The sequence below is a fragment of the Peromyscus californicus genome, unplaced genomic scaffold (genome assembly GCF_007827085.1).
Source record: "Peromyscus californicus insignis strain IS unplaced genomic scaffold, ASM782708v3 Scaffold_12__1_contigs__length_115047231, whole genome shotgun sequence".
Taxonomy (NCBI): domain Eukaryota; kingdom Metazoa; phylum Chordata; class Mammalia; order Rodentia; family Cricetidae; genus Peromyscus; species Peromyscus californicus.
In genome coordinates, this window is record NW_026294413.1 from 110,159,855 (window position 1) to 110,176,451 (window position 16,597).

The 16,597-nt window shown below is 47.9% G+C and overlaps 1 protein-coding gene across 2 annotated transcripts; it reads left to right on the forward strand.

Moving 5' to 3' along the window:
* Positions 1–10,457: 10,457 nt before the first annotated feature.
* On the forward strand, positions 10,458–15,302 carry Fezf2 (FEZ family zinc finger 2). Of its 2 annotated transcripts, XM_052734122.1 has the most exons (6): positions 10,458–10,669; positions 11,427–11,682; positions 12,036–12,925; positions 13,220–13,354; positions 13,510–13,642; positions 14,637–15,302. In XM_052734122.1, exons 3-6 carry the CDS (start codon positions 12,089–12,091, stop codon positions 14,897–14,899), a joined length of 1,368 nt encoding a protein of 455 aa, XP_052590082.1. In that variant the 5' UTR covers positions 10,458–10,669; positions 11,427–11,682; positions 12,036–12,088; the 3' UTR covers positions 14,900–15,302. The 2 variants fall into 2 exon arrangements, with proteins under 2 accessions (XP_052590082.1, XP_052590083.1); XM_052734123.1 differs by lacking the exon at positions 10,458–10,669 and having other exon boundaries at positions 10,733–11,682.
* The last annotated feature ends 1,295 nt before the right edge of the window (positions 15,303–16,597 follow it).

Sequence of the window (16,597 nt, forward strand, 5' to 3'; positions counted from 1 at the left end):
AAAAAAAGTTGTATTTTATTTTAGAGTCTAAGTGTTTTGCCTGCATGTATGTCTGCACCACTTCTGTGCCCGGTGCCCGTGGAAGCCAGAGGAGGTGTTCTGATCTCCTGGAACTGAAGTTACAGACAATTGTGAGCTGCCATAATGTAGGTGTTGGGAATTGAATCAATGTCCTCTAAAGGAGCAGTCACTGTTCTTAACCACTGAGCCATCCCTCCAGCCCCAAGATCTATATTTTTAAACTAATGTGAGGCCTGCCCAGTACTTAGACACTAAACACACATAAAGGAATAGGAAGCCAAAAGACAGTGCTACAGAGATTACAAGTGTGCATGCCCAATGAATGAAGAAAAGAGGGGGATTGGGGGAGCTCAGTTGTAAAGTCCTCACCTTGCATGCATGAGGACCTTAGTTTGATCTCCAAAACTCACTTTAAAAAACTAGGCATGGTGCTGCACACCTATAATCTCAGTGCTGAGGGAGCAGAGACAGATGAATCTCAAGGGCTCCCCTGAGCAGACAGCCTAGCCTACTTGGTGAGTCCCATGTTCAGAGAGAGATCCTGTCTCAAAAAAATAAGGTGGATGCCTCCTGGGGAACAGCAGCTGAGGATGTCTTCAGGTATCCACATGCATGTATATTCACACATGCATACATGTGTACATGAACAAACACACAAAAAGAACATTTCAATCATTTCATCTTTCACCAAGTACTTGCTACACAGGTGTTGGGTATGACATCAGGGACCAAGTCTAAACAAGAGGAATTACTGTTGCAAGAATATTCAAGAAAGAAAAACAGTATCCTAAGAAGTGGGTCTTTAAATCATCAGCACCACAAGAAATCTGTCAGCAAAGCACAGACTGCGGGAAACACTGTGGAACCAAACAACAACAACAAAGCCCACAGCATTCTTTAAAGCAGCAAATTGCAAAGGGGAAAAGAAATGGAAATGGAGATGAGCCTCTAAATCAGAAATTACTGTGAGCGTGGTGGGTAGCTGGAAGTGTAACCCCAGTACTCAAAAGGTCAAGGCAGAAAGATTGCTATGAATCCTGAGCCATTCTAGACTACTGTGTGAGTCTTTGTCTCAAAAAATATATATATAGGGAGCTGGAGAGATTACTCAGTGAGTGGGTAAAATGCTTCTCACTCAAGCATGGTGACGAGTCTAATCCCTGAACCCATGTAAAGGCAGACATAGTAACATATCATCCCAGGGTTCCTGAAGTAAGATAGACGGTGGACTCAGGACAGTCTCCAGCAGCTTTTGAAGTGGCAGACAACAGAGACTTTGTCTCAAACAAGGTGGAAAGTAAGGAACACCACCCAGATAAGTCCTCTGTATGGCTACACAGGCCATCACACACACACACACACACACACACACACACACACACACACACACACACATTATACAAATATGAATCATATACACACACACAAAGATTCATTTTCACAAAAGAAGGAACACTCCAAAACTAGATAGATAATAGATAGATGATAGATAGATAGATAGATAGATAGATAGATAGATAGATAGATAGACTTGAAAGCCAAGACTATTAATTATAATTTATTATGATCTTTCCAAGGTCATGATTTAAACAAAGGGCTTTTTAATATTATATGTACAAGAAAATTGGAAAACTGAGCACTGTTGATTTTAAAGAATCACTGCTATTACTTTAAGTAAGAGTCCTTAAATTATATTTGGATGACACAGTAGTATGTCTGGAACTTGCATTAGAATAAGAAGGAGCCAGAAGAGGGTATGGATGAATTGGAATAGCTATCAATGGGTCTTACTGGGCCGGAGGAGACTGTCTACTATTTGGTGAATGTTGATATGATCTGGTTATTTTTTTTAACCACCAGGAGAAAGTGGGCAGAATTCTGAAAGGTCACTAAAGCATATAGTTCTCTGGCTAAAGAGGAGGAGCTCAAATTCAGGAAGAAACTGGGCTATTGCAGGAAAGAAAATTCTCCTCTTTGCACTTTCTCTTCTATCTGGGCAGTGTGGGCAAGACCCACTTCTCATTCCTGCTGCTTCTGAATCTCCTTCCAGCCATGGGGTAAGGCTTGCACCAGCCTAGCTATTCTTACCACTGTGCCCCTCCAGGCCAGCCAGAATGCACTTGTTAAATGTCCCACTGAGGTGGAGTATAGCTGGAAGCCCCTTGGAAGCACAATCCACCTTGACTTCATCAGCCTGAGGTTACTGTTCACCAGGCTAGACTTAAGACACAGATCAGCACATACATGCAAGACCTAGGACCAAAAGTATGGATGGAGGAGAGATCTTAGCAGCTCATTACTAACAAACAGGGGATGGTGATAATTCACTAGAGCTGCTTGAAGTGTGTGACAATCTGGAACCTTGTGGATATCAAGAAAAATAACTGGTCCTCTCTTTTTCTGACCTTTGCTTTTTCTGGGACACCCTTTCCCATATGTCTTCCTCTTTTCTGTCACCCTGGTCTGCACCATCATTCCAAGTTCTCCAGGATTTGGCAACCAAGTCTGCCCTGGGAAGAACACACGGGAAGAAATAGCAATGAGATGCCATTGAATTTCTACCAAATTGGTAAAATGTTTTAAATGATTATGCCGAGTGTATGTAAAGGTTCTGAGAAAGGACTGTCACGTCCTGTTGGTTGGAATGGGGATAAATATGTACCCTTTCAATGAAGGGCATTTTGTCAGTTTGTATCTAAAGCTTTTAAAATATAGATATCACTCGTCATAGTAATTCTACTTCTGGGAATTTGTCCTACGGGAATTAGCTATGCATAGAATTCATGTGTGAGAATGTTCCTGATGGAACTATTGCAGAAAAAAATTATAAATAACCTAAATATCCAAAAGCAAAGGACTATTTAACTCATGTTGAAGACATACAGTAAACTTCTAGAGACATTAAAAATGTGTCTTATTAGCATATTTAAGACATAGAAAAATGTTCATGCTGTGTCAAATGAAAAAGATTATAGAGATGCACATATCATCTATGCCAATCTTTTAAAGGCATAGAAAGAACAGACACCAAAGAATTGCCAGAGATTTGGGGAAAATAAAATTATGTGAAGTTTTAATTTTCTTCTCTCTACTTTTCAAAAAAATCATCAATTAATTTTTAATCATAAAAGAAAACAGTTCACCTTGATCACGAAAACAAGCAGAATAAGGAAGTCTGACCAGTGGCCAGTGGTCAGTGGTCAGTGACTTCTGTGGAAATTCTCAGAGTCTTCACTACTTTGTGACTCGGAGGAGGAGCACGTTGGCTTGCCCAAAGTTTAGACATTTGCCTGCTGATACACAGTTGACTGCTGAGCCGGCTTCCAGCTTCATGGGATTTTAGAGCCCTTATCTAAAATACACTTGTCCCCATAAATCCCAGAACAGGATTTCAGCTTGCATTCAAAAAATAATTTCTTCTCTAGAAAAAGAAGCAGGCAGTGGCCTGGAAAGGTGAATCTACTTATCCACAGTGTAGATGCCTGAAGAAAATGCCTTTGATTATGTCAGACTGTACCCTGTTGGAAAAGTTTCTTAGATGTTTTTCTCTTCACAGCTAGGGAATTCTTCAGTTGCCCTTTCCTGGCCAACTTCACCCTTTAAAAGTATTGTATCACTCTAGTCACACCCATTCATTGCTGAAGACTTGGCATTTCAGCTGGTTTACAGAAGGCACTTGAGTATGCTAACTGACTGGATGACAGAGATCCTCATGAAGTGGATCGTGTCCTTTAGGTAAGCATTGTTCCTGTGACACTCACATGTTTTCAGGGTGGAAAGATCCCAGACAAGTGTGCTTGGCTAACTAGTAAATGAATTCTATTGCCTTTCACTTTTTCTGGACAAGAGAGTTACCTTTTTAGCCTTCCTGAATAGGGTACCTGTTTACTTCATCCTTATTCCCATGTAGGTTCTATAGGTTTTGGGTACTGACATCCATTTTGAAATGATGACATCAGATTTGCAGCTCATACACCTGGCAGAATCCACCATGAATCGCTACAGAAGTGGGCGGTTATAAAGTACTTTGTTTGGTTTCTGTATTCCAAAGCTTTTTTTTTTTTTTTCCTTCTAAAATAAACCTCCCCACCCTCTCTGAGAGCAAAACTGCTCATTCTGCTAACTGGGTCACTTGCCAGAGAGCCAAGATTCTGTCTGTTTTTTCTCTGGCCTTGTGTAGGGCCAAACCCCAGTTAGTTGGGCTCTAAAGACTTGCCAAGGCTCTCTATTAATGTTAGTTCCTACAAATTCCCCATTCAGTGTTCTCTTACAGCCACCTAGCTCTTACACCTCTGCAGGCAAACTGCCAGAGCGTCTTTGGAAAGTTTGAGGCAGTCCCTGGCCTAAGCAGGCACCTGGATCCCTGGACAAGAGGAAGGTCAAGTTTACAGCTGCCATTCCCTGCTGAAGCTATGTGTGAGGGAGAAACACTGTAAATGAACACTGCAGATTCAGCATGCTTGGGCACTCAGCAAGTTCCCAACTCCAAAGACAACCCTGGCAGAATTGAGTACCGCTGATTTGTGTAAGTTTATATAGGGGCCAGTTAACTGATATGATGTTCTGATCCAGAAGAAGAAACTAAAGAAACATTAGTCGAGAGGCAAGAGGGGAGTAGTACTCTTTTGAAAAATTGGGGACTGGGAGCAATCCGATAAATTTGTCATGATTATTCATTTGTTTAGCAGACACATGAATATGATTAGCATGTATAGAAATATAAACAAACATATGGATTTAGCAGATATAGTAAAGTATAAAATACATAGAGAGAAGTGGAAAGTTCCATATACACTACCTGTAAACATTTATAAACCAGCAAGCACCTTCCTTGGTCAAGAAACAGGACCTTTATCGGCACTCCAGAGGCTCCCTTCATATCCTCAAGTTTTTAGTTATTTCAAAATTTTTAAATTGTTTGGATTCAGCTTCTTTTGCATAACCTGTATTTGTGAGACTCATTCATGCTATTATATATTTCAGTAGCTAGTCATTCTTAGTGATGTATTTCATTTTGTGAATATGCCATTACTTGACTACGAGTTCCTCTGATAATGGTTATTCACACAATTGCCAATTTAGGACTATAACAAATTTTGCCGCCGTCAACCTTTATAGTGTATGACTCTTAGTGACTACAGACACATTTCGGTTGGGTTCACAGGTAGGCATGCAATTGATGGATCATAAGTAACACAGATACCCAACCTTAATGGACACTGCTAAGCAGTTCTCCAAATTCTTATCCGGATTACACCCCACCAGTAGTACTGGCTTGCTCATCTTTGAGGGTTTTTTGTTTGTTTGTTTGTTTGCTGTTTGTTTTTCATGATATTCATGAGTCCAGGCTCTGCAATGAACCTCTTAACCAGTTACGTGAACTTGTTCATGTCACATTGCCTCCAGGAACTTTTGCATCTTTATGATGAGATGGGGATTAAAGGCATTGATTTCATGGATGTTATGAGAACTAACTGGCATGGATGCTTAACTTAGTACTGCATCTGGCGAAGTACAACAGTCCTAAGTAATTAGTTAAAGACACACACACACACACACACACACACACACACACACACACACACACGTTGGGCAAAACCAGTTCAAGTCCTTGTGCAGTACACCATCAAGATCTGTCCACCACAGCCTTGTGAACCACTGAAGTTTGAGGAACTCTGAAATCCCTTCCTCTTATTCTTTGCTCCCTTAAGTTGCTTAACTCCTGCTCTTAGCTCTTAACACTAATATTTTTGGGCAGGCTCCACCGAGGAGTTTAACCAACTGCCAAGTTAAATAATGGGGAGGATCCTAAGCCATCTTCCCAGGGTGTAAATCCTTATCTTTCGACTACACAGGGCCTGTCACTCACCAAAATGCCCTTTTATTTCCTGTATGTATACATATATGTGTCTATAATGCATTTAAAATATGTCATAGTTGTTGTTCATAAATTATTATTTCCTTAGGATTGCACAGCAAAATCAAGTCTTAAGAAAACTCAGGTGTAAAAGGAATGTTCCTTTACTGCGCCTGGAAAAATGGCACGTCCGCTTGCAGAACGCTGTGCCAAGTATCGGATTCGATTCCTAATCAAATGGCATTTCTAGAATGTCGATAGAATATACACACGCATGCATACACACGATATGCATGCATATGCATATATACGATATGCATATATATGTTTGTGATTATATATGCATCCAGGGCAGAGAGGAGAGTGCACCAAACCTGCAATAGAGACTACAAATCTGCACTTGGGGGAGATTCCCTCTGGCCTGGGAGTGCCTACACTGCCCAGATTTCTGAAAACAAGAGAATGTCTTCCGCTGTGATCACCAAGGTGTTGGAAGGATCCTGGAAATCCACATAGGTTTGTATCACTGCCCCACCCCCACTATCCGCCTCAGCCTGAAAGCCTGGAGAGCACTGGCTAACAGGCATGGCTCCTGGTCTAAGGTGAAAACTGTCGGTGGGTATATTGAAATTTGCAGGGCAGCCCCTGGATGCTCTAAACGCTGCTAAACAGCTGCTGGGTGCAGAGGGCCGGGTGTTGTACCACTCTAACTCGGCACTGTAGCACCCAAAGGGTGCCAGCAGTTAGAGACCGCAGCCCAGGCCCAAGGCTACGGGACACCTGGAACCCGGGAGCTCTCCGGTTACTCGGTTACTCGTGCCCTGCCTTGCTGGGCCAGGGTATCCAGGGCTCTTTGTCTCTGAGACTGAGAACAAACGCTCACGAAGGCGGAGGCCCCGGCGCCTTGAACAAGCCCGCCACCGGCAAGCCTGCTCGAATGTTTTCAATAAGATGCTTCCTGGGGTGAAAAGGAGGATAGCAGAGCAATTTCCTTCAAAAGCTGATGTATTTTAAGCAGCGGTTAGAACTGGTCACTACATAAATCATATTTTAAATGGAGGGAAGGGAAAGGAGTGGGCACTAGGGAAAGAAAACTGAAAGTTTTTAAGGTTCGGGTTCGCTCTCTTCTCTCAATTACCTCTAAATAAATCCGAGAGGGGAGCACGGACCGCATCAAATCTGCCCAGCATATGTCCCCAAATTCAGTCCGCCCCCCAGAGTGCACTGCCCTAGCGTGAGGTGACTTACCACGACCTATTATGTTTTGCAGTCATTGGAGAAAATAATATTAACAATTTAAAAAGTAAGTGTCCCTTGTTGTCCAGAACCAAGAGACACCAGCCACCTAGACTAGAATTGCAGCACCTTTTCGGGGTCGAAATGCTTTCTTTCCAGGCGCCAAAAGCGGTGTGAATGTGTGAGCTTCTATATAAGAAAGGGATTTTCCTCTGAGGTTGTCTGCATTCCGGGAAGGCATCTGCTAAGTAATTTGTCCTAAAGTGTAGGCGATTTCTGGCATTGATTTTTTTTTCTTAAACAGAAGTCATTATTACAGTGGTTCGAGTCAGTGACCATAAAATGGCCGAGGGAAGGGGCGTGGGGACAGGCGAAGCCCTTGTATGGCCAGTCATAGTTAATATGCTTCCTACCAGAGAAGCTCCTGTAAAATCAATAGGCAGCTGCCAGCTGTGCTTTAAGCCTGCGATTTCAATTAAAACACTGCTTTTGGTCTTTGGAGTTGGGCACACATCCCTAGTCAGTGGTGTGCACATCATATCCCTTGGCCCGGGTGTGGCATCACATGGTTTGGGATTGCAGAGTTCGAGGCTAGGGCAGGTCCCACAGAGCAAGAGAAGTGCTGTGCTTCAGCCCGGTTGCGAAAAACAGCAAGTGTTGGGGTCCAGAGGAGCTCCAGGCCTCACTCTGGGGTTTCCTTAGTAGTGCCCAAGCCAAGACTAGATGACAAAGGAGCAAGAGTCTTGTTTTTGCATCAGCCAGGAGCTGAGTCCTTTAGGCAAAACCCTGTTGGTCCAAGGGCTGTGTGTGGTGGCCCGCAGGCCTGCTGGGTCCGCGTGATTGTTTTTCCCCACTCTCACCCCCCACACACACACCTCCTGCCATGAATAGACCTTTCAGAAGTCCAGACTATAGAGCCCCTCCTGGTCAGGTATCTGCAGCCTGTCTCTCAGCTCTATTGGTACCAACAATGGAGCTTGTGAGCAGTCTGGATTTTAAAAGCGGTAAACCTAGAAAGTCACCCTTCCTTGAGAAAGCACCCTTTCAAAGGAAAGGTTTTTTAAGTAGGAAGTTTCCCAAAACTAAAGTTTTTCTGGCATGGAACAGCATGCTTAATCAATGTGCTTAGACCTGCGACCTCCTGTAGAGCTCATCTGGGATCCTCCCCTATGCTGAAAACCTGTGGGTTAAAGAAGGTCACCCCTAATCTCATAAAACCCTCTCCATCAACTCTGTAAAATTCTGAACATTTAATTTCTATAGTGTCTCAGTCTTCCTAAAAGGAAATCAGCCCTTTAAAAACTGGTATGTCCTGGGAAAATGCATTTGAAGGTTTTGGGGGGCAAGGAATGAGAATCTCAGCACCCCCTCCACCATGCATGACATTTCCCCAGTCTTCTATTATTCTTCCTGAAATCATCTCGTTTACAGAAAATATTTGTTTGCACTATTAGTTGGTACTGGAGTTAATTACTCAATGTGTTAACGTGAAGTAATATGTATAAAAGTAGGATCAGTGTTTATTGTGTGGGTGAGCTGTTGAGCAGTGCTTGAATAAACTGCAATTAGGGTTAGATAGAGATTAATTAACATGTGAGTGGCAAGGTGTAAAATAGTTTCCAACCCTTCACTTCAATATAATCTGCAGGCAAGGGAAGAAGTTTGTGGAAGCTAATTAAATACTTTCATGAAAGCCAGTGTGTTCACCCAACATTTGGAAAGAAAGGCACATTAAGGGCAACTTGTTTTTACCCAAATGTTTTCTTTCTGTGGAGGTAGCACTGCTTTGTGATGCTGGGAAGAGAGAGAGATGGTTTATGCGGCCACAAAAAGCAGGCGGGATGGCAAGGCAGGTTCTCAGGAAGCCCTTGGAAGCCTTTCAGCCTGATGGAGTGTTCATACCAGCATATCTTTCAGCTGCTGCAGAGACCGACAATTGCCCAATTTGGGGAAAGGTTTGGGGTGCAATGCTGCTGACGAGCAGGATTCCACAGGAAAGTCGGGGTGGAAATTCAGGTTTGAGAGGCTGCAGGTGCACTGATAATACTTTGGTGCTGGGGTGAGTGGGTCACTTCAGATCTGGTGGGAGAGGAGGGTCATCTATAAGCTCATCATTTACATAAAGACGGGGGACATTGGGTGTGGAGTGAAGCCTCTGTGAAATGTCTTAAATTAAATGGACGACATGAAAATAGTCTTCTCCAGTTGGGCAAGACTCTAGCTTTTGATATCTGGAAGCTTCAGATCTGTGTGTGTGTGTGTGTGTGTGTGTGTGTGTGTGTGTGTGTGTGTGTGTGTGTGTGTGTGTGATATTAAGAGAACAGACATAGTTGCTGAATTTAGGGGCTGAATTTCAGAGTTTGACAGTATGAGATTATTAGTCTACCATAGGCCACTTGCACTGCCATTTCTCTTGGAGACCTGTATTTGTGTGCCCCCCACCCACCTTGTTTCCCTACTACATTTTTCCTTTTTTTTTTTTTTCTCATTTCTCTATCTGCCACATCAGCACCATGTCTGACATGGCCATCAGAGGAGCCACAGTTGGATAGGTGGGTGGGTGGAAGGAGAGAGAAGTTCGCAGAGGAAAGGGGATGTTGTTTGTCAGCAGTCTAAACTAGAGCTTTGCTCCTCGGACCCTTGACGGGCAGCTTTCCCCAGGGCGGCGGTAGCGCTGAGGCTCCTGGGGTCAGATGGGTAAGCTGCGGCAGAGTCTGCCCAGAACGGCGGCGGAGGCGACGGTTGGCCTTCGCGGCACTTACCCTGGCTCCGCTGATGGTGTATCTCTGGAGAGGGAATTGACTATCAAACCTCAACCCTGTTTGCTCATATTATACCCACCGTAATCCTCTTAAACTGCCGTTGCGGCTACAAAGCTCTTGGTCTTGCAAAAGCCGGCTGGCAAGATATAATTGTCCCACGAACAAAAACAGCCAAAAGTTTTCAAAAACCCGATGCACTCCCCCCTCTCCTTCCCTAAACCTAATTCTCTCCTTCTCTAGCTAGCCACCCCCCCATAAGAACCCTCAGCCTCGACCACTTTTGTTGTCGCCAAGAGCACCCGGCCTGTTGAAAGTGCTGGAGCGTCTTTGAGCAGTTTGTTGTGGTACGCAGGTGGAATGGTCTGCAAACATGAATTCAGCCCCTCCAAACCCAGCGCGGAGCGCTCTGCTTTTGTGCGCCAGGCACAAAAAAACGCTGAATTCCTCCGAACTTACTTGGGGCCTGTCTAGAAAAGAGCCTTTTCTTCCCCCTGCTTGTACCTCTGGCCACACTAAGTCTTTGCCCGCCCCGCTTCAGGCCCCCTCCCTCTCCCCTCTGATAATCCTTCTCTTTATTTTAGAAAAACACAAAACCCGGTTCCACGCGGTGCTTTAGTGGCTAAAAGTGAAAGAGCTGCCTTGGCAGAATTCAGCTCTATGAATCACTTCGGAAAATTGGTTCGACTGAATGGCCTTAGGAGGAAAAACGTTTTAATAGGATCCAGGGGAGGTTCTGCTGTTTCAATCTGCTCCTTAAACAGGTGGAGATTGGACCTTCTCAATTATACAAACAGTAAGTACCCAGCAGCGGGAGAGCTGCCCTCCGCATCCTCCCCGCACGCAGCCCTAAACCAGGCGCCGAGCCCGGCTTTGCCTCTCAAACCCGATCACAAATCAGCAATTCGGATCGATTAGCTTCTCAAACAGCCCTAGGGTTCTCGGGGCAAGACTCTCCCAGCCCTAGGCTAGGAGCGGGCCAGAGAGCTGCAGGGGCACCCACCCTTCCCCAAGTCCCCTGAATCCCTGCGCGCCTCCTGGCCCTTCCGGACTCTTCGAGGTCGTCCTTAGGCGGCAGGGAGCTCTCCCTCGACCTCCGACGCCAGCCAAGGCGAGCTCGTTGCTTTTGCATAAATTAATAATTCCCCATTAACAAGTTCCCCCCCTCCAAACGCGACGCCCGCGTCCATGCGCCACATCCTAATGAGGTAATTATCATTTGCGCGTGTTCGGGGCTGGCGCGGGCTCCGTAGGTAAATGGCAGTTTATTAGCACGGTGCCCAGCTCGGCTGCGCAGGGCTAAGGGATACTTCGGTGATTAGACAGACACTCAGGGGCCCTTTGAGGTAGTGCGTCCGGGACACTCCGCCTTCCCCGCGTACCCTAAACCTATAGGCCCCCCAAAGTTGTGAATCACGCAAAGAACTCTGCCTAGGTTTGGGTTTGGGCTCCCCCCACCTTCTTCCACAGGCAAAACCATCACGATTCTTCCCCCTCCCCCCTCCCTCTCTTCCCTCCTTCCCTATTCGCAAACCGCTCGCACTTTCCCGAAGGGAGCGCGGGCGCCAGTTGCCTCCTTTAAAGTTTGAGGGGCGGTGGCGGCGGCCGGCAGGCGCGGGGGAACGCAGGGTCCTCAACGGGAGTCGCGCCGCCGCCCCTGTCATTCCACTTCAAGTGACTTCATGTGATGTCAGCTGAATGTAAAAGACAGTGATCTCACGCGGAGGGGAAGATGTTTGCCATCAAAATGTGACAGAAGAGACACGCTGCATGGCTCGGAACGCATCTCCTTGGAGGTGGGGGAAAGAGGTAAATGCGGGGTGGCTCTCCCTGTCCTCTTTCACTTTGCCCTTTCAGTGCCCAGCTCCCAGCACGCGTGGCAGAGGCCTGGGTCCAGGGAAGGGTTGGGGAGTGTTAATTTGAGACTCCTTTCTTCTACCCCCTCTTCTTCTTTCCTTTGTACAGCCTCCCCCTTCTTCCCCCTTTCATAGTCCCAGGGCAAGGGCTGGTGGGTTCCTCTGCGCGCCGGGTTAATGGGCGGTAATTTGGTACCCTTGGGTGCACTTTGTTCTGCCTCTGTTCATTTGAATGCAAATGGGTGACCCGGGCCGACTAGGTGCTTATTAAATTGCGGTTTCCCCCCTGCCTTTTCCGGAATGCAGACTTAGAGGAGAGAGGCTGTGCCCTGGCCCAGCCTGGCTCAGCCTCGCGCGCCATGGCCAGCTCAGCTTCCCTGGAGACCATGGTGCCCCCGGCCTGCCCGCGCGCTGGAGCGTCACCAGCCACTTCTAAAACACTAGCCTTCTCCATCGAGCGCATCATGGCCAAGACGTCCGAACCCCGAGCGCCTTTTGAGCCCCGGCCTTCCGCACTAGAAGCAGACAGCAGCCAGAGCAAGAAACTGCTCAACCTCTGCTCGCCGCTGCCCTGTATGATCCCCCTCCAGCCTCTAGGCTACGAGGTGCCGTCCAAGACACTGCTCAGTTACTCGGAGTTCTGGAAAAGCAGCCTCCGGGCAGGCGGCGGCGGAGGAGGCGGCAGCGGCGGGGGGGCCCCAGTGTGCGGCGCCAGCGCCTTGTGCAAAACCAACTGTGGCGTGTGCTGCAAGGCCGAGCTGGGCCTTGCGCCGTCTGCGCTGCCGGCCGGCAGGGTCATCAAGCCGCAGGTCATCAACCAGGCGGTGGGGCTGCCGGCCAGCGGCTCGCTCTACTACTTCAACTACCTGGACTCCACTGCTTACCCACCATCGGAGCTCCTCGGCAGCCACCTTTTCCCATCTGGCCTCCTCAACGCACAGGCCCCCACTTCCCTGGCTGCTCACCCCAAGCTTTTTCTGCTGGAGAATGCCAAACTGGCCAGCCTGACTGCGGACAAGTTCCCCCATCCAGCTCCCTATCCCCATAAGGAGCGCTTGCCTGCGCCGCTGGAGCAGGTGCTGAAGGAGAACTCGGCCTTGACCGCTGACCGAGGGGGAGTCAAAAGCCACAGCAAACTCCCAGGGGGCTCTACTGACAGCAAACCCAAAAACTTCACCTGTGAAGTGTGCGGCAAGGTGAGGTCTAAGGTTCCGGGGGAGGGAGCTAGCAGCCACCTGCTTTCTGGGGCGGCCTTGTGCCTCTCGTTCTCAAGCTCAGGAGCTCCTCAATAACTGTGTACTCCATTGGATACCTAGTTGAACCTCAGTTTCCTATCTGAAAAATGGGGTTGTTGTCAGTCCTCACACAGTTGACAAAAGGACTCGGGCTTCGCATGGGGTGGTTGGTTGGGGGAGGTAAATTGTGGCCTCCGGAGCCGATTCTAGGCCCTTGGCCGACTCAACACAAGTTCCGCTCTCATCCTTCCATAGGTCTTTAATGCTCACTATAACCTCACCCGCCACATGCCTGTCCACACCGGAGCTAGACCGTTTGTGTGCAAAGTCTGTGGCAAAGGCTTCCGCCAGGCCAGCACTCTCTGCAGACACAAAATTATCCACACCCAGGTACGTGGCCCCTAGGTCAGGCCGATCGGCGTGCACCCTCCGCCCTAGTCTGAGCGATGATATTGGATTCTCCTTACCCTTGGTGGGGGGCTGCTGTGTCCCTTCGAGGTGTTGCCGACGCCTCGGCCTTACTGTAAGCACGCCCCTCTCCGCAGGAAAAACCACATAAGTGTAACCAGTGCGGCAAAGCCTTCAATCGCAGCTCCACGCTCAACACGCACATCCGCATCCACGCGGGCTACAAGCCCTTCGTCTGCGAATTTTGCGGCAAAGGCTTTCACCAAAAAGGTAAGGTACTTGGCTTGGCACTCCTTCATCTCATCTCGAGGGCTGAGAAGGTCGCAGGGGCGGGGTTGGGGGGGTGCTGAGAGAGGTGGGTGGATAGAGGCAGCACAAAAGCCCCAGGCTGGGGCGCAGCAATTCTTTGGAATCGGGTTGTGCCGAATATAGGTAGCCGCTCTCCCGGCTGGGTTAGTAGACCTCGATGGATTAAGGCTTGATTCACAGGGGGTGATGAGGGAGGCTGAATTTTGGAGCTGGAAATTAAGGAAAGGGGCAAAAGGAAAAGAAGTAAAGCCTTTCAGTGAGAGGTTCCCTTTGTAAGCAGTACTTCCCTTTAAAAAAAGAAAGAAAGAAAGAAAGAAAGAAAGAAAGAAAGAAAGAAAGAAAGAAAGAAAGAAAAAGAAAGAAAGAAAGAAAGAAAGAAAGAAAGAAAGAAAGAAAGAAAGAAAAACCAAAGCATCATCTTCCTCCTGGGAACAACTTAAGATTGGCGGGGGAGGGGGGTCGCCAGTGCTCCCAGAGTCTGGGACTCTACCCAATTTCCAAGGTACTTTTGGGTCTTCAGATAGTAAGTGGGGTTTGGGGGTGAGGGCACGAAGAACTGAGCTACAGAGCCTAGGTTTGTGCGATTTCTTCGAGCGAGGCATCAGCTGGAAGAACCCGCTGCTGCCTCTTTAGGCTGCACAAAAGTTTCCTAGGCGGCAGAGCTCGGCAGGAGGGACGCCTCGTGGGACTCTGTACTGAGCAGGGCTGGGGCTCGGCGGGCTGGGTAAGACCTGGCCCACTGTCCCTTCTGGAGCGCCCCGGCCTTGATGCAGACGAAGTTTGACAACTTCTTAGTTTGGAGAGGTCGCGCCCGCCGAGTCAAGCATCGCCTTCTGAGCCACTGCAGGGACCGAGGGGTGGGAGACAAGGGGTGGGAGTTGGACAGAGGCGGGGACGACTCATTCATTCCACGACAAGCCCCTACTTTTTTGTTTTTGTTTTTGCTCTCCTGTAGGGAACTACAAAAACCACAAACTCACCCACAGCGGCGAGAAACAGTACAAATGCACCATCTGCAACAAGGCCTTTCACCAGGTCTACAACCTCACCTTCCACATGCACACCCACAACGACAAGAAGCCGTTCACGTGCGCCACTTGTGGCAAAGGTTTTTGCAGAAACTTTGACTTAAAGAAACATGTGCGCAAACTTCATGACAGCGTGGGTCCAGCCACCGCCCCCTCTGCAAAGGACCTGGCCAGGACAGTTCAGAGCTGAGAGTTAATGCCTTGCTTTTCCTTCCTGCTCTGTACCAACCCAAGCAAATCACACGTATAAACTTATTTCTAAAATTAAAAGGAAAAAAAAACTATAGCAGAGAGGCTAAAATCTATTTATTGAAACCAGCATATTTTTGGGAAAGGTGAACGTGTCCTCGATGACCAGCAGCAAACACGTGGCTCCCGCCTTTGTACATTCAGGAAACGTATTTAAATCCAGTGCGCTGAAACATATTTAATTCCAGGCCTGGGCTTCTCTCAGGCAGCCGGCTTTTAATCCCAGCCTGTCACCGTGAACGCCTACAAGAGCGTGATGTCCCCAGCCATCTTCACACAACCTTGTAATCTCTCCTGTACAAGCGAACACGGATTATTACACATATATAACTCAATAAACAGAACCATTAGTGCGCGTTTTCTTTTCCCCATCCCCTCGCCACGAGGTCAGCTCAGCAAATACAAAGAAGGAGGTGGAAGTGGGAATTTATAGCTTTTCTTTTCCCAAATGAGACTTCCTTGGGACACCGGGGCCAAGCTGAGGCTAAACCGGTACTCCTGGTATGTTGGTATATTAAAGCACCCAGGAGCATGGGCCAAAAGACCTCCATCCGACTCCATCAAGAGCCCAAGGTTTTATTTGGTGACTGAGATACTTGTGATTCTCATTTGGGTGAGAAAAAGAAAATTTAAGGGTTAAAAGTGTCTGGATGCCGTGGAGTAGCAGTTGGGTATCCCCGAACTCAGCAGCACGCAGTGCAGGAAGAAGGCCAGGGCTTGAGGAGCGCAGCCACTGTCCGAGCCCCTCTGGTGGCGGCAGCTAGAGGTTGTCCAGCCTTGGGCGAGCCCGCGGTGTCCCTTGCCTACACTCCAGGTCCGGGCTAGCTACAGGGTACGCACGCGGCACCCTGCCGCGGGAGGGCGCGCCCAGCTCCCAAAGCTGGTGGCTGTGTGCTCCCGGGTCCTGATTACCACGCTGTTAGCCCGCTTCCTCAATAGCTATCTCTGCCGCCATGCACACTGATGAAATGATCTCACGCTTGCTTTCTAAGTAATGACCCAAATTAAGAGAGAAAACAGAGACCCTTCAAACAGCATTACATTAATCATCTAATCATTCCCAGGAGGGGGCCGGCCGCCGCCGCCCCGTTTGATCCGAATCTAGATAATCAAGAGCTCGGATTACTGGCGCGTCGCGCCTGGCCTCCTCCCTCCGCCCTCACTCCCCTCCACACTTTTAATATCGGCGCAGTGATTCAGCCCACGTCTTCTGTAACATTATTTTCCTACACCAGAGGAAATGCGGCGCAGGGCCCGGGAGTGCTCTTCCACGCAGCCTCCGAGTTGAGGAGGCGAGGACTTCTGAGTGCTGACCCCACCCGGATTTCCACCGCGGTGGTGGCTATTTGGAGGGAAGGATGGTTACTGCAAAGGGCAATCCCAGGTAACTCTGACAGTCACGAGTGAACATTAGCCCAACGCGTTGTATACAGTAGGCACTCATTACTGAGAATGCCAGTGACTTCCACCAGGAGAGAGAGAAAAAGAAGAAAAAAAACCTTCCTATTTCCAAGGCTTTCTTTCTCAGCCAGGCACTCAACACCTTCCCTGTAGCTTTAGCAACAATTTGCAAGCTGGTCTCTCTCTCTCTCTCTCTCTCTCTCTCTCTCTCTCTCTCTGTGTGTGTGTGTGTGTGTGT

Excerpts from the sequence above, each read along its gene's own strand:
- Fezf2 (XM_052734122.1), top strand. The coding sequence starts at position 12,089 with ATGGCCAGCTCAGCTTCCCTGGAGACCATGGTGCCCCCGGCCTGCCCG. Across the intron at positions 13,355-13,509 it reads ACAAAATTATCCACACCCAG|GAAAAACCACATAAGTGTAA; the intron begins GTACGTGGCCCC and ends CCCTCTCCGCAG. Across the intron at positions 13,643-14,636 it reads CAAAGGCTTTCACCAAAAAG|GGAACTACAAAAACCACAAA; the intron begins GTAAGGTACTTG and ends GCTCTCCTGTAG.